The sequence below is a fragment of the Phragmites australis genome, chromosome 2 (genome assembly GCF_958298935.1).
Source record: "Phragmites australis chromosome 2, lpPhrAust1.1, whole genome shotgun sequence".
Classification (NCBI taxonomy): domain Eukaryota; kingdom Viridiplantae; phylum Streptophyta; class Magnoliopsida; order Poales; family Poaceae; genus Phragmites; species Phragmites australis.
The window spans coordinates 41,983,126-42,001,235 of NC_084922.1; the positions used below are offsets into that span (position 1 = coordinate 41,983,126).

General features: G+C 44.5%; 1 protein-coding gene across 2 annotated transcripts; it reads right to left on the reverse strand.

Annotated features, from left to right (window-relative positions):
• Window positions 1–9,473: 9,473 nt before the first annotated feature.
• On the reverse strand, window positions 9,474–16,228 carry LOC133908954 (stomatal closure-related actin-binding protein 1-like). 2 transcript variants are annotated; one of them, XM_062351192.1, is made up of 13 exons: window positions 15,677–16,228; window positions 14,699–15,015; window positions 14,032–14,160; window positions 13,752–13,844; window positions 13,272–13,412; window positions 13,081–13,149; window positions 12,763–12,846; window positions 12,479–12,656; window positions 12,155–12,271; window positions 11,763–11,821; window positions 10,656–10,790; window positions 10,128–10,277; window positions 9,474–10,040 (listed from the first exon to the last, which is right to left on the reverse strand). In XM_062351192.1, exons 2-13 carry the CDS (start codon window positions 14,978–14,980, stop codon window positions 9,996–9,998), a joined length of 1,482 nt encoding a protein of 493 aa, XP_062207176.1. In that variant the 5' UTR covers window positions 14,981–15,015; window positions 15,677–16,228; the 3' UTR covers window positions 9,474–9,995. The 2 variants fall into 2 exon arrangements, with proteins under 2 accessions (XP_062207176.1, XP_062207175.1); XM_062351191.1 differs by having other exon boundaries at window positions 14,699–14,990; window positions 15,677–16,142.
• Between the last annotated feature and the right edge of the window lie 1,882 nt (window positions 16,229–18,110).

An 18,110-nucleotide genomic window follows, 5' to 3' on the forward strand; every position in this document is an offset into this window, starting at 1 on the left:
GTATTTTGGAAATTAACTATAACTGAATTGAGTTCAAATAAACTCCAAATGAGCTAAAATAAAATCCAGGAAAAACCAGAGAAACCCAACAATTCAAAATAAAACCTAGATGCCTATTTCCAGCATGAATGCATACAAACATTTATAACCTAATTCAAATTTGAATTTGAATTTAGTAAATAGAGTTTTCTTATTCTAATTATTTAATCTATAATATAATCTTGAAAAAAATTATAAATGTGAAAAATCTGAAAATCAGAGTCTGACACCCCGGCCATTTGTGCCCGGACTAGAAGGTGACAAAATAAGAGTTGCAAAGAAAAATCTCGTCTTACTCAAGGCCAAGAGCATCCCAAGGACGTGCATGGCTTATAAAGCTGCTCGCGACGAGTCCAGTTCCAGATCTAAAACAAACGGCCACATAAATGCCCCAGTTTTTTCATGTACATCTCCCATCACAGTTATTACCCAACCTACTTTCGACGCATGCACTGCTAGCAAGCGTGAAACCCCATGAGTTAAACGAGGCGATTTCCCTATGACAACCTTACCCTGTGGTAGGGTTTCTGATGTACATAACCCACAAGTCAAGCACGCTACCTTCATCACGTCCATCAGTTACTTACTACAAGTCAAGATACATCGCTACTCCGCACCTCGAAGGCATCAGCCTCGGTTCCATTGAGGTAAAAACCCTTCGCACCTCGAAGGCATCAGCCTCGATCACGTCGAGGTCGAAACCCTCTGCTCCTCAAAGGAATCAGCCTCGATTGCATCGAGGTTGAAGCCCTCCTCACCTTGAAGGCATCAGCCTCAATCGGGTTGAGATCGAAACCCTTTGCACCTCAAAGGCATCAACCTCGGTCGCGTTGAGATCGAAACCCTCTGCACCTCGAAGGCATCAGCCTCGGTCGCGTCAAGGTCCAACCCTCCGCACCTCGAAGGCATCAGCCTCGATCGCGTCAAGGTCCATACCCTCTGCTCCTCGAACGCATTAGCCTCGGCCGTGTCGAGGTCCAAGCCCTCTACACCTCAAAGGCATCATCCTCAGTCACATCGAGGTAAACACCCTCTGCACCTCGAGGGCATCAACCTCGGTCGTGTTGAGGTCGAAACCTTCCACACCTTGAAGGCATTAGTTGCGGACACATTAAGATCCAAACCCTCTACACATCGAAGGCATCAGCCTCAGTCGCATCAAGTTCCAAATCCTCTACCCCTCGAAGGCATCAGCCTCCGTCACATCGAGGTTCAAACATTTCGCACCTTGAAGGCATCAGTCTCAATCACGTCGAGGTCCAAGCCCTCTGCACCTCAAAAGCATCAGCCTCGGTCACATCGAGATCCAAACCCTCCACACCTCGAAGGCATCAATCTTGGTCTCATCAAGGTCCAAACCCTCGTCAAAGTCTAAACCCTCCTAAAAGTAATCCTACTATCGCAACCTACAGATGCCAGCAACCGCAGAGTGTGAGAGGGCCAGGGAAGGGGACAATTCCCAAAGTACAGGTCTGAGCAAAAGGCGAGGAGACAAAAACAACACATTACTTTATTATTCAGGTATCATGTATACATAAGTTGCATTTGGCAATATTCCATAATCAATCTAAGCCTAACAAGCACACCAGACCACCGCGCCTCCCTCAAGTATGACGGGACGAAGATGGCCGGCCTTGGCCTCTGGAACCATCGGCTCTGCTGGAAGACCTATAACGGCACACAATGTGATGAGGCGGGTACCCCAGGCGTGAAGACTTGTTGAAAATAGAATCTCCCCAAACCCGAGGAGTCGAGCATTCCGCTTGGAAGGGGTATGAGTCAAAGGCTATAAAATCCAGCTCCTCTGACGCTTCTGCAGCTTCCTCAGCATCCTCCTCCTTAACTCAGGCCACTACATCCACAAGGATATCCGATGGCACCAGTCCATCAGAACCACAGGGTAGAACAAAATACCGGGAGTCTTGTGGGCTAGCAGCCTCAAAGGCCGTCCACCCCTACAAAGCTCGAGCCGGCCTCCGAAGAAGAAGCACAGGGATCCCCCAGCTCCACCTTCACCAAAACATCGGTGGACACCCTTGGATCCACACATCATTGGGAATCATGAGGAAGGACAAAGCTCTCCCATCGCGAGACCGGTGGTATAGACCCGGAGGGCTCGGACGCTCAGGGCCCCTCCCCAGAGGCAACAGTCTAAGTACCTGGGATGCTTCTAGCAATCTCAGATCACCCATATTGAATGCACAAGCCCTACTCAAGGATTAGTGTCATGACATATGCACCTAGGTATATTAGCAGAATAAACAGACAAGACGAAAGGGATACATAGCCCCACTAAACGATTAGTTGGTAAAAATCAGGATACATAAAAGCAGGAGTGCCGAGCCAACATGATACGCCCATGAACCTCCCAAAAGTATACGAGAAGCAAAACATAATTCACGCGAACCCTGCTCAAAATTACACCTCTAACGGTGGATCCTGTGAGGTTTCACCCGCGCGCAGGGGCGACTAATGCGAAGTGGTGTTCACCTGTAGAAGCAATCCAGAGACATCATGTTGAGGCGTTGGTCCACTTGAAGAGGCGTCGAGACGCGAAGCCTAAGCCCCCGCTGGAAAATCCAAGCAAGGAGCTCTGTGGGCGCTTAACCGTATACGATCTGCTATGAACTACATTGTCATGGGCCGACCGTGCTTCGTCCATACATCCCGACGAAAGTTGACCACCGCTGCGCAGACCTCCGCTAGGGGAACCTCGGACAAGATGGCCTCCACCGCGGAGTCAGGGGCCGGCTGCTCTAGGACCCCAAGATGGTTGCACCCTGCAAGGCAGACTAGCTGCACCCTGAAGGCAGGCTGGCTGTATCCCAAAGGCTTCAACAGTGCTGGTAGCCGCCCCTGTGGCAGACTAGAGCCAGCGAAGCATCGGGTGCAAGCTATTCACCCCTGAGGGCAAAGGCGAGGCCTGGGCCCCGAGGCTCTTCAGCGCCATCCCGAGGACTTGGGTCGCCTCCGTCGTACAACCATCCAACCCTTCATGCTCTGAGCATAGTACATCCTCCGTGGCCTGAGTAGCCCTCCCCTCACGCTGAGCCTCAGCCATAGCAATCCGAAGATCCCAGGCCTTGCCTTTCGTGAAAACGCGGGCCGCGTTGGCTGGACCGACAGTTTCTTCTGCAACACGGCGGGCCTCGGCAACCACCTGGACCACCTCCTCTGCTTTCTCTCAACGCATCACCACCTCCTACAGGTGGCCCTCTGCGGTCACCGCTCGTTTCTCGGACTCCACCAATATGTGGCAGAGTCTGCCTACGTTAGCACATGCTGTGTCGTGAGCAAGCGCGAGGGCCTAGCGCGGGCCTCGGCAGCCACCTGGACCACCTTCTCTGCTTGCTCTCGACGCATCACCACCTCCTACAGGCGACCCTCTGCGGTCACTGCTCGTTCTCAGACTCTGCCAATGCGTGGTAGAGTCTGCCTACGTCAGCACATGCTGAGTCATGAGCCAACGCGAGGGCCTAGCGATGCGAACGGTCCAACACCTCCATCAGGACCAATTGCTGCCAGCCGTAGCGAAGGAGCATCAAGGTAGCAGCCAATAAATTACAACCATGAAGGGTCCTTTACAAACGAAAATACCTACCATGTCATCGCTCGAAGACACACTGTCACCTCTTCTGGAGGCCTCTAAGCCAGAGACCGCCTTACCTTCCCGCTTGTGGAGAGAAACGAGATGGAGGCAAAGATGCTCAACGCCTCCAAACGAAGTGTAAACTCGGATAGGGTCAGGGCTTCCATGGTCAAGCCCTACTCCGGAGGAGCGGAGATGGGCACCCTGGAGGGTCCAGAGCCCTTGGCCCCAACAGCAACCTCCAAGACTTGGTCCACGGCATTTAATGATCTCCCTCATACATTACGTTAGGTATTCAACATGCACCCCTAATCGGCATTCCAAAGTTTAGCATTATTGGAGAACTAAGGGTCCATAATTGCAGGGCCAAGGATTGCTGGAGGCTCTACTACAGATACCGCAGGGATGGTCGCACCGCTGGCCATCCTCACGAGGGGCTGCTGTTAGGGGAATCATCATTAAGGACCCTCAACGTCCCTTGGCCCTGAAAGTCCATGCCCGAAGACCACCATGCTCTGGCCCCCTCTGGGGCCCAAGGCTCTGGGGCGGTCCCGGAGCCTTCAAATCCTTCAAAAAGATCAACTAGGAAGTGGCCTGCTAGCCGCCCCCCACATGCAATGACGTGACCAGCATTTAATGCTAATGCAAGTGGCTGCATGACACAATAGCGCAAGTGGTGGCTACCTGACACGATGGCGCAAGTGGTGGGCGCATGACGTGCTGGTGCAGTGTGTTGCCAAAATAGATGACCCATCGCTAGGACAACCACCTTACCAGTCGTATGGATAATTACTGGGCTAGCCCACTCTCTGGTTGTATAGTATGAGACATATACATCTGCATGCCTCATATGGGCACGTTTGTATATTCACACTCTGAATATCAGTATAAATAAGACCCTTGGCCATCAAGCCAAAGGGAGAAAAAAATATTGCTCAGACAATCTCGGTGTTCCCTCCTTCTCCACCTCTCCTTCAAGCTTGAGCCATTCGGGTGATTTGGCTCCTGCAGCTCTTTGTTCGTGTAAGATAGTTTATTTCACCAACAATACTTCTCTCTCTCTCTCTCTCTCTCTCTCTCTCTCTCTCTCTCTCTCTCTCTCTCTCTCTCTCTCTCTCTCTCTCTCTCTCTCTCTCTGTGTGTGTGTGTGTGTGTGTGTGTGTGTGTGTGTGTGTGTGTTCAACTATATTAACTGGCTAAGTATTCCAAAGAGCACCAAATTAATTTCTCATTGAATTCATACATTAATTTAGATCATGTGCATTTTGGTTTATTGTTTTTATGGTTCCTTGAGTGGAGATTCTAATTTGAATGCCTCTCAAATTCAAATCTATTTTTAGATTATTTTTAGTTCAAATTCAATTGAATTCAAATCATCTCCCAGATCACAAAGTCCAAATCCAAATCATAATTTAAATATTCTTATTTGAATTAATTCCAAGCCCAAAGTCTCCAAATTTAAATACTCCATTTGAAGTTATCCCAAAACATTTTTCCCTTTTACCTTTTCCTTTTTCTCCCTAAGCCTAATCCTTTTCTCTCCCTCGGACCGCCGCCCCTCTCTTTCCCCTTGTGCACCCTAACTCCCCCGCCCATCCTAATGGCCCAGCCAGCCAACAAGCCCACGATCCTCTCCCTGCACGCACAGGTCTCCACACACTCGTGGACCAACTCCCACGCACTTGCCCGCCCTCATTGACTAATGGATCGCACCCTCCCCCTCTCTTCTCTCTCGCTACCGCACGAGACCCACACGTCGGAATCGTCTCCCACCTCCAGCGCATCATTGTTGCACTGTCCTCTACAACGCGCTGCTTTCCCACACCATTAAGGTGCCGGCAACTTTGTCACCCGCCCTCTCCCCTCTCTGCTCTCACATCACGCCGCCCGAGTAGCCCTGCCACATGTGACTGCGGCATCCGCCGTATGCATGGCCTGCGACCACTCTAACACGCCACATGATTTAAGGTGGACGCCGACCGCCGCGCTGCTCACCGAGGACAGCATGACACCGCCCACCTTACCACCTCTCTGTTACTCGCCCTCTCTCTCTATACAAAAAGAGCCATGTCCTCCCTTTCACCCTTTTCTCTCCACCTGCTCTGTTGTTGCCGCCATTTCTTTGCTACCGATGCCTCTTCCCCGCGAGCTGCTAAGGAGTATTGGAAGCTCTCTGCCTTCCTCGTGTCTCCTTTCTTCATCCTAGAGCCTGTAGGGAGTGCGCCCGAGTTGGAGACCGAGCAGTGCCGCCACCGCCACAGTGTCACATCACTGACCGTCAGCCTTCCCTTTGTTGTTTCCAAGCTTAGTGAGCTTCCCTAGCCCTACTATTCCTCTCCTAGGTAGCATGCCTTCGCTCTTGTATTCCACCTTCGTGTGGCAGTGTGCAGCCGCGAGTTCTTTCCCCGCTGCCGATGACCTCCTAACCCCCTGCTAAGCCAACCTTCGTGTCGTGATGCTACCGAGCAATCGTAGCCATAGATTGCGGGTGCCGTATGCACATGAATTGCACGTAGCCATTGCCCAGTTTAGCATCGCCGCCTTAACTTACCCCTGCCACAATGCTCTAATCGCCTACTGCCATTGACAACCCCGCCCCCACCAAGTCCCTCAAGGCGCGTAGGTACCAGGCATCCATTCATCGTAGTGGATCATCGATGGGCGTGAACCCAGCGAGCTCTCTGGCATGGCTCTGCCGCAATTGCTCGATGTCGCCTCCCCCTTCGCCGTTCCGCTCTGTTGGTGTGCCCGCACGCACGCACACGCATGGCTGGGCTCTTACAATGCCACCACGGCCCGGATGGGCAAGCCATGGCTCGGCCTGCTAGATCAACCCAACGGCCAAGGCCATGCCTCCATAGGCTGGCCCAGCTACCTTAGCCCGTGAATCCAAGCGGCCTGACTCCATGGGCTAAACATTGTGTAGCCTGGCCCTAGCCCAAACCCGAGCCCAGGTTCAAGTCCAAATCTAGCCCACCCGGTACTGCTCAGTTGGTCCCTGTGGGCCCCATGCTATAAATAGTACCATTTCATAATTTTATCGATTTAATTTTAGGTTCAATCTTTTGGAAGTCATAACTTCTCTGTTCTGATCCTGATTTCGGTGATTCTTTCGCCTAAATTCATTTAAATTTAAGATCTATCTTTATATCACTATTTGATATCCATTATGGCTCATTTAGTATTCCATTTAGTGTTATTTGATTCTTCTCTAGTATAGTGTGAAGTGGATCGTAATAGCGTTTGCAGAACCAGAAGACTTTATGGAGAACCTGGAGGAGCCAGTTCGACCCAGGCTTAGAAGAAGACTTCAGAGAAGGCAAATCCTATCTCCTTGATCATTTTGAGCCTATGTTTTGTAATAATCTAATTGGTCAACTTAAAACATGACTTATTATCGCATATACTATGTATTGCGCTATTTCAATTGTTGCAGTAGTTAAATCCTGTCAAACAGTTGTCATGCCTTACTATCTTATCCAGAACAAGTATCACCCAAGGATGTACCTATCATTATCTATATTAATGCCAGACGACACCATGATATCTAACATGCTTAGGATGGAATACATTATCTTCAGAAATGTCTCTAGTCGAATACAAACTCTTCAGAGATGTCGCTTCACTGTTTAAATCAATCCAACTCATATGTTGTGAATCTTTTGTGATTGTGGAATCCTTGATGTCGTGCGAGATATGGTAGGTGGTGTGTAAAATAGGTGAAAACTATTTTGATGGAGCAAGTGGAGTAGTCCTCTGGTCGAGGATACTCTTGGAGGCTTGAGTTACCTTTGTGGTATTCATTGCCAACTGTATATTGTTGTCTTGGTCGTATAAGGACCGAATCATTACGCTATGCCATCATGCTAAGCCACTCTAGTGCAACCATGTGTCCTAAATAGGCAGGACTTAACTTTTCTTCTCCCGACCGAGCTGAGCATCATACTAGCAGTCTGAGGGCAACGATGACAAGTAGGTTACTGGCCCTCTGCTTAATATTGCAAGGACCAGCAAAAGCATGGGATCTGACATCATGCACGAGGCATTTAATACTTGGAGTGTCTCATAGAAAAGCCCAATAAGGAAATATGATTGAAGTGTCTCGTATGATTTGCTCCTTTGCTTGCAACCGTTGGAGGTTGAGCATATCACATGGGTACAGTGTGTATAACCTCTGCAGAGTATAAAACTATTCGAACAGCTATATTCACGATCATGAACATGCGAAAGCAGTAACTGCACTTATTAGACTCGAGGTGTGAGTATCTTTTATGAATAAGTGTGTGGACTAGATGTTCATATGAAGAGGTTGCTAGCTTAATCCGGTAGGAATTGTGTGGTACTAGAGGTACACCATATATAATGATAAGGACTACGGAGCGAGGCGTAACCCCTCCTAAAATCGAAAACCCTTAGATATACCTTGTTACCTTGTTTGATCTATTCCAAAGTTAGCAGTAGAAAATACAACTAAATACATGTATAAATTGCTTTACACTTAAAAATAAACCGTAAAGCCTTATTATTAAGTTGTACTTTATGCATCTATCAATACCTTGAAATAGTAAAAGACTTGTTAAGTACCTTATGTACTTATTCTTACTATCATTCAGATGATGAGGTAGATGCCGATGACGTTGGAGACGAAGGCGCGGATGAGGAGTAGATTTAGTAGTCACGTTCGTACCCTAACTATCTGTGGCTTTTAGTAGATGTTTCCGATGTGCTTTTGATGGCCGTAAAACCATGTCTGTAATATACATAATGGTTTGTAGATCTATTGTACTATGTAACCTTAATACTTTTATGTATGAAACTTGATTGTAATGTTATAATTATTGTACTATATATATTAGGTACTTTATTAAAAAAACTGATACAAGAGGCATCAGAGATCCTGGAACAAGAGTATTACAGAGCCCACATCACCCAAACTCTAAGCCTCAAACCTAAAACTCTAACCATAACCCTAAAGCTTGTCAGAACTAGCCGGAGATGAAGAAGATAGGGTGAAGAGGTGGAAAGAAAAAATAATTTGGGTGCCAGCCTCCCCCATAATGCCCGGGTATCATACAGCAGTAGCTTTCCTGAGGGGGAAAAAACATGGATCTTACGCTTTTGTTCGAAATCCTGAGTGTGTCGGATACATAAGATTGGACTAACTTCACAAGAGATGAAAACGAACTCTCTAGTTCGCTGTCAATTGAGCAATATCATTCATATTAGCTCTATATTAGAGTTTAGTCAAAAAAAAAAGAACAAAGTTAGGCAAAGAAATTAAAAATACACTTATTTGGACCATCCTATGAACAAGCAGGGCATTAAACGGCCGGGAGGCATGTGACTATGCGGTCCAAGAGCTCAGTAGTAGCAGGCGTACCCACTGACAAAAGCTCCGTACTTGCTTTGGACGGAAGATACCTTCAATTGGCTCGCATGTGAGCATGGCAGTTTTTTACGGATGTTGAACTTATTGTACAGCTTATTTTTATCCACGGATTAAAACATGAAATAATTTAAAGTGGATCAGTTCGTGCAACCGGGGCTTGACGTCGTATTTTAGTAGGCACGTTAGAATGTTCTATATGGCGTACGTTGGACAGAAAACACCATGTAAAATTCAAGCTGTACATGATACAAGGGTGAATTCAGCCAAGCCTGGGATTGTTCTCATTTTTTATGATTCATGCTTCTCAGCTTTCCTAGCTGCAAATGCAAAAATGCCACCTCACATGCTCCAACGATGATTAATGTAGCAGTTGCAAAGATTTTTCCAGCACATAATCGGTATAGAAGTATAAGCCATGTTGTAGTACACAAAGTAAAGTCATCCACGCATTATAGATCCACCAAAGGTCACCTGAATATCATCAGTAAATTACTTCAGGAGTCCAGGTTACATACCACAGAAAGTGGCATCTCTACATTTTTTTATAACCAGAGGGAAATCCCTACTGACAAAACTACATTACAACCAAGCTTTCTTGTTCAAACGTTACAGATGTTCACAAGGACGATAGTCCATCATGTTTCAAGAACGTTGCTAAAGCTGCAGACAGGCAAATAAAAAGAATGCCTCCATAAGATGTATGGAAAAGGGGGAGCCTCGTGCAGTGTACAACCTCTACTCTCACAAACACAAATACCCAATCCACACCCTAAGTATGTACGTGTCGCTGTCAAAACATGCATAATTAGCAAGGGTGACGCCACGTTATGGGAGGTGCACCCCCACCCCCTCCCCCTCCAATCAAAAATTACTACTAAACATAGCTACAATGAACAGTATTTTGAAAAATTTATGTGTTTTCAATGGTAGTGCATCCCCTTCATTTAGATGCTAGCTTCACTCCTGATAATTAGCCCATCATCTGCCACCATGAACTTGGTCACCTGGACCAGTGAGCACGACCTGCATTGAGTCATGAAAAAGTGTAAGCCGCATCGCTTTCCAGAACCACAGAAAGAATCAGATTCTTGGCACAGTAACAAGACATACATTGCAATTGGAAGCGAATTTGCGAGCAAGTATAATTGCAGCATTCCTATCCCTGTCTGTTTCAAAAGCTAAAGTGTAGGACAAGCCTTTCCTAGCTTGCCAGAAAACTGCCTTAGCTGCAGCATTACCGCCACCACGGCTCCCACATAACTGGAAATTGGCCAAGAAAAACAAAGAGTGAACAACATTTGACAATTTCAACCGAGCATTTGCAGTCAATGATGTAATGCCCATTTCAACCAATCCCTTGCAGTCAATGAAGTAATGCCCATAACGCATGCAACAAAAATGAACCCATGAGAACAAAACATGCTTAATTAAATTCCACAAATTGTACAGAACAATTGGTTGCTTCTGAAATATGCTCAGAAGCCCAAGAAGGAAATGGCCAATATTCTTCAAAATTATAGCGGTAGTTATTAAGATATCCTAAGAAGATCTACTGCTACAACCACAAGCAATGAGCAAAGCATTTAATTTAGCCCTGGGGAGCATTTCAATTACACACATACTGTGATAAGACTTTACCTTCATCGTAGTGGAATACGACTCTCTTGCTTTTGTAGACCATCCTTTTCGGAGTTTTATTCTCAGCTTTCCAATGTGAAATACATGGACAGAGTTCGATGAGTAATCACGCCCATTCATTTGGGTGACTACCACCTACAAAGATGCACAGGTACAAACCCTAAATCAACTTAGCAACTTACAACAATTAAAAGCTCAACAACTGTATTTTTTCTACAGCAAATATTCATGCCAAATACAGTGAAACTCGGTTTCAATTTCACTATAATTGAGAGAAAAATGAAGAGCCTGTTTGCATATGGGGAATCCTGGTGGAATTTTGTTTTAGGGCTCAGATCCCCAACATCCGAACAGGCCCTAAATAGGTACAAAATAATGATCATGGGTGTTAGGGTAAACACCCGCCGAGGAGGCGTCAGCTGCTAGGGAAGAGATTAGATCATAGATCGGTAAGACTTAGAATATTGGAGAAAACTAGATTAATTCTTCTTGTTTGATTTGATCTAGGCGCAATGCCACACACACACAGATATATATATATATATATATATGTGTATATATATATATACACACATATATATATATACACACATATATATATATACACATATATATATATATACACATATATATATATATATATGTGTGTGTGTGTGTATATATGTGTATATATATATATGTGTGTGTGTATATATATATGTGTATATATATATATGTATATATGTGTGTATATATATATGTATATGTGTGTGTATATATATATATAGCCTGCTAGGGAGTATCCCAGCCGGCCTACAAGTCCCAATTCAAACCCACTTCTATCTCTAATTCTTATCCTGATTTAAACTAAGTAATCCTATCTTATCTCCTAAACCGAATTGATTTAAACCAAACTGGACTCTTATCTCTAACACGGACTGATTTTATCTCCTAAAACGACTAGACTTCCTCTTCTAAACTGACTCTGGACTCTTCTTGTTGCGCGGTTACTGTCCACGTGTGTGAACAGTGATCTTTCACATAACACTGGGTTTTCATGAACTCGTGGAAGGTTGTTTCCCTAAAAGCATCAAGGAAACTTTATATATCAGCAAGAAGAAAACATACATTGAACTCAGTATCTGTCCTTTTCATTAGTGAGTCCACATAACATTCAAGTCCTGCAGCTGTTCAAAGCACAATAGTGAACATCAGTCACATCAGAAGATTGTATCAAACTATTATTGACTGGCTGCTTTTGCATGATTGTCATATAATATGACAAGATAAACTGTATATTGCTTGTAAATATCTTATCTGATGTCGAATAATTGTTATATCACGTTCTACTTTGAAGATAGCAAATCAATGTAAGACTCAAACGTAGAAGGGAATGTACAAACATGGCAACAGTTACAGTAGCAAATGTCTGGGATAACTTAATTTCAGTTATTTTGTGGAGCAAACATATTTAGGATTGCCAATAAAATTTGTTAAAATAAACTCTGAAAAGGACCAACCATGATTTATAGGACCATCTGTCTGAATTGTAAATTTCTCTGTGTTCAAAATTATCTCTGCTTGCAATAGTCGGCCAACATCAAATGGTTCTGGAGCATATGTAAATTTGGTTGCTCCTACAGCAAGGCATCACAGCATCTTAACATATATGTGAATAAAGGAGAACAAAAACAATTATAACAATTTCTGGAATGACTAAATAAGATGCAAAAAAGTACAGATGCTCTAGAGAAACATAGTCATTGTAAAGATTGCTTGGAAATGATCCTGTTTCTTTGAATGACATTGGAAGAAGTCCTGCTAGCTCTGTTTTTATAACGTACCTGATATGAGCTCTCTAATGCCTCCAGAAACTACACGGTACCACTGAATTGGACAATTTGCGATGTCCGGAGCACCATCAACTCGAGGGATAATACGGAACTGTGATCCAAGGGTATCAGAGCCTTCAAGATCAAAGAGGTCAGAGATATCCTCTTCCAGCCTCTTGATCATGGCAAGCTGAAGATAAAAGGTGATGGGTGGTGATAGATATGTAGGTCCACATTAATTGAACTAGGAGACCTCAATAATATGAATTATGCCCTATGTATCTGACAGGAGATACCTCTTTCTTTAGCTGATTGCAAAGTTGAGTTTTCTCTGAGATGAGAGCCCGCAGTGCTTGAAGCTCAAATTCCATGTCGAGGACCTATGAGTGTTTTTCATGGCCATTAGTAATAAACACACTGTTCCACATATTACGAGAAGACGGTTTGCTTCTTTACTAGCTATATCAAAGGACCAAATAGTGAAGATAAAAAAAAGGGCCAAATAGTGGAGAATATATAGCATGCCAATTAAGAATTGGATACAAGATATTGAAAGAAACACAAAAACTGTACCCCCACAGAGGAAACATGATAACCGATGATGTGACACAAACCTTGCTTGGCTGGTGTAGCATTTTTATTCTTCTAGCCTCTCGAACCTCTTTCCTAAGTTCCTCTATCTCCTGATTAGGTGACAAAAATCAAGATACGTATCAATATGGCGACTGGCTATATACAAACGATGCAATAGTCACAGGTCAGTGTATGAGTAAAGCAGCATGCAAGTTCATTATGAAATAAGCACCTCCTTCTCCCTGCTACTTGACGCAGAATCATGCACCTGCAATGCTTTCTCCACCTTTTCTATCGCAGCTCTAGCCTTTTCAATTTCGGCAAGCGCAAGAGCTCTTTCCTCTTCAGCCACTTTACGGGCATCTTCAGTAGCCTAAAATACAAACATGAACAATGTAACTCACATAAGTATTAAGGTTCAATTATTAGTGCTTACCAAAACCAAAAGAGCTCATAATTACTTTTTGCAAATCATGTGAAATTGATGGTTTCTCAGTGTTCCCAAAAAACACCTTTCGTTCCAGTTAAAACATGTGTATCACATGCATATGCTATAAAACCATGTTACCATAATTATGTTGTAACCTCGTGACAAAACAAAGCAAGGTTCTTTGAGGCCTCATGTCAGCCTTCAGGCTTTCAGATTTGATTCATTACACAGTTTAAAAAGGTTAGGAAACTAATTAGACACTGATTAAAAGCTGTGACAGACCTGTTTGAGGAAGTTAGCCAACTTTTTTACTTCAGCCTTCTCATAAATTAATTCCCCTTCTCGTTGTGTCAGCTGGACAGCTAGTGCCTCCACCTGATAGCACATAATTTCATAATCACGTAGATTTTCCCCGACTAAAAGTAGCATAGAAGGGGGAAACAATTAAATTTACGATCTGAATGTAGTATAGACACTTAGATCAAGAAATGGATCTACAAGAGGCTTATAATGGCACACAAATATTAGCAAGTCATGAAATTTGTCTAGAGAAGAGGTTAACCAGTGAGATAGCTTCCTCAGCATCATCTCTATTTCGACCAGCTACACGGCCTTTCAGCGTGTCTAAAACATCTCTGAGCTTCTTCAGAAGAACTTGCCTGTCTAATGAAGCTGCTTCTCGCCTCTTAGCCTGAAATATGAAGTAACAACTTCAGAATGGAATTCCATTTCAATGAGTAATTTAACACTTGAATGTGAATATTTATCAAAGTAAGACGTAAATCATAGGTGCGGGTCATAGAAGTTTGTATTTAACTTCCCATGTGTTCATCCATTTCTTTCCAAACAACATGCTGTTTTGGAAATTGGAGCAACTTCATGAAAGAGAGGCAAACTGACTTCAGAAGTTGATTTGAGCTAGAAATGAGGATTGAGATAAAGCAATAGATTTGAGCACTGGAGCAAGCCACAGATGCTATTAATGTGAACACAATTTCATTCTTTCCCCTGTTGTCATTTCACTAACTATTAATGTTTTTATCCAGATCCAATTGCATCTGCATCATTCCCACACAAGGAATTCATGCGGAATTTCCAAGTGATGGTTCTTGTCAGGGCCTCAGGGGTGAATAATATTGTTGCTAATAAAAACAGCTTTCATCTTTGCATCAGGATTTCCTGAAAGATATCTTTGACAAAAGTAAGTACAGGAAAACTGAGTAGAATACCTCTTCAGACAACTTGGAAGCGCCAGACAGACCCTTCTCAAACTTCTCCTTGAGATCACGCACCGAGAGACGCCTTCGCTGCTCTAGTAGCTGTGCTGTTTCCTTCGCAACAATCTCCTTGAGAGGTACAGCCTCATGTGTCTCCTCTGGATCAATGATTTGGTTGTTCAGCCCAATCCGGTAGTCCGGGAAATGGCCCTTGGGGAAGTTAACATCAGATGAGACCAAATCAAGTGCCTCCTTCTGCACGCCTTCTCCAGAGTCATGGATGACCCTTGTCATGTGTGGTACTCTGACCACAAATTGAACAAGAGTATCTCAGTGCTTTTTTACACAACAAAAAGTCACAACTCACAACAATACAAGCACATCACAGTGGTTTTAGTTCATAATAGACTTATCATGTTTGCAATTTACACAGTTCATGGCAATCTAAAACAAGGCACAACTTTAAGTGGTGTAACTTTCAAAACTGAAACAGCTCCAATTCAAATTTTTTATCGCAATAGTAAAGATTTCAGATGCGAATTCCAACCATCAGGTAACAATCTCACAAAACCTTATTAAATTAGCATCGTAAAGACAGGAGCAAATTTTACAGTTGGAAATGCCAAGGCTAACATATATTGGATCACGATAAAGCGACAGCCTTTAGACTAAGATAGTTGTCTTGAATACATGAACAACTAAAATTGGTTAGTGCAAGGATGGATTCAAACCACCAGGCCCCAACAGCACTGGCACCTAGCCTAGATTGATCTTGACCGCTGCAGAGGAAGAAGAACCTAATAGAACCAAGATGCATGGATTGGGTTGGATTAGCGGGGCATCGCCAGCTCACGAATCCAACTAACAGAATGGAGAGACGGGAAAGATTTCGATTTGCTTGCTTACAGTTACAGCATACAAAAAGGTCCCTAGAAAAAAAAACTCTTAGCAAGGGAAACCATCCAATCCAGGCAAGCTATGAATGCTTACCAGCAAAAGAAGAAACCAATCGTCCGGCCAAATCTCCACTACAAACCACCAACCCAAGCGGGGAGCGGCAGGTGAAGGATCCGTCCGTCGGAAGGTGGCGCTGGGAGCCTAGGTTCTACACCTCTCCGGATCACGCATCTGCAGCTGGGACGAGACGAATTCCCTTGCTCCAATTTAGGGTTTTTAATCCTCCAGCTTTTTCAAAAGTGGGGGCTTTAATAATGGAATTGAGCCGGTGCTGTTACTGTTGCTTTCGATCTCGTGGATTCCTTTTGACGAGTGAGTACGAATTCCTGATGCACCACGAGGAGGCGACGGGACGGCGGAGGGAGGCCAAGGGGGAAGAAGGAAGACTATGGATGGCGCACTACTGCTGTGGCGTAGTAGGAGCCATGGAGGTTTTGTTTAGAGCGTGAATTTTCTCCAGAAAAAGGATGAGCTGGAAAGTCACTGAAATGTGGGGGCACCTTCTTAAACGGGCTTGGGTTACGTAATAGTTGGTGCACCTGACCTTACCCTGACCGGCTGAGAATTTTCTACCACGGATTTGCTAACATAAAATATATCCGAATTCAAACCCTCGTGCAGCTCGAGACGTTCCCCCCGTCTACTAACGGAAAAATGTGTGCCAGGATTAAAAACTACGCATCCTTAAAGCAATTGTAAATGCAAAACTACATGACATATTTTCACATGTCATGATCAGAACATTTGTTTAGCGCTCATGGGTTCTTCTTTGTCATCTCCTCCTGGTCCTGGGACGGGACGGGACGGGACGGGACGGGACGGCGGCGAGAGAGAGAGAGAGCAGGCATCTGGCGGGCGAGCGCGACGTGACAGCTACACAAAGCAGCCAGCCCTTTCGGCAGCGCAGGGTTTTGACTTGGATGGAAACACGCAACTACGCAAGCGAGCGGGGCAGCGGCGTGGACATCGCAGGCGGATCCGGATTCTCTGCATTAATATATTATTAGTGCAGAGGATTACTGTTTGTACAGTAAAAGAGTCTGGTGCTACAGTGATACGCACTTGTTAATCATATATTACTGTACCAACAGCAATCTGGTTCTATGGACAGTCGTTCCTGTACTGTAGCACGACACTGTAGAGACACTGTAACACGCGAATCTGATGCATCCGCTATGAAATCAACGGCTCAGGTCAGTCCTAAATACATTTTACTGTAGCTGTCCCATCGCGGGCCGGTGCGGCAGCCGTCCACGCGTTTGGCCTCGAATTCCCCCTGGTTCGCCATCAGCCGCCGCTACTCGTCGGTTGCTACGCCCGCGCGCGCATCAACATGACAACATCCCGGTCATTTTCCTGATCCCCGCGCGCGCATCAACATCTCATAAAGAACAGCATAAATGCCTCACCGAACCGAGCCCGGTTGATCCGGCGATGGAGCCGTCACGACAGCGACTGGTTGGAGAGCCCCGGCTGCTCGGCGAGAGCTTCAGCAGATCAATCCTGTGTTCGCAGCAGCTGGCTGCTGCCGAGCTGTTTATGCACAGGTCACGGCATTAGCCTAGGCTTGCAAACGCCAGGAGCAGAGGCTGAGAGTCCGTGACACACGAGGAGACAAAACTAGACAAGCGTAATCTGAGCCAACCACGCGTATCCTGGTTGCATCTAAACGACGACGGAACACGTAAACGTACAGCATCAACCCTGGCCAGGTATACTTGGATCAAATGATAGGGAAAAGATTGCCGATTGGCGTGTAGTTGCATGGCCTAAATTTTGACAGGAAAGGACAAACGAATGAATGATTTCTCCCACTAATTTGGGGGGGGGGGGGGGGCGGGGGGGTGGTTGAGGAGAGGATTAGCACGAACTCAAAGCACCGGTGGTTCGCTGTCTGGCTTTGCGGGTCTTTTACGAATCATTTCGCACTTCTTTTTCTCTTGGTGCATCCGATCCTGACTTGTTTATGCCTATTCCATCTCCGTCTCCATGTCCATCTCAACCCGAGAATAACGTGTTTATACTTTTCTTTTGTTTTTGAGTGAAAAACATAAAACTACCAATATTATATTATTTATAACACAAAACTATAAATATTATATCTAGTTACGCAAACTATAAGTATTATACACTAATTTCACATAAAATTCAGTTTTAATTAGATTTATCCAAAAAAAATATTCTTATATTTCTCAAAAATTCTAGACCTTTTTATACATATTCCATAATACATGTGCAACCCGTTTTAATTACATTCATCTAAAAATATATGTATAATTTAAACTAAAAATTCTCTAAAAGATTACTTTTATAATTCCTAACAATTATTAGGATCTCAAATAAAATTCTAAAAATATGCGAAAAATCATTAATATTCTTCTTATATGATGGACAAGTTTTAAATTATTTTTAACCCTAATTTATATGGTGAATATAGATGGTCAATCTCTGATAATGATTTCGGGGT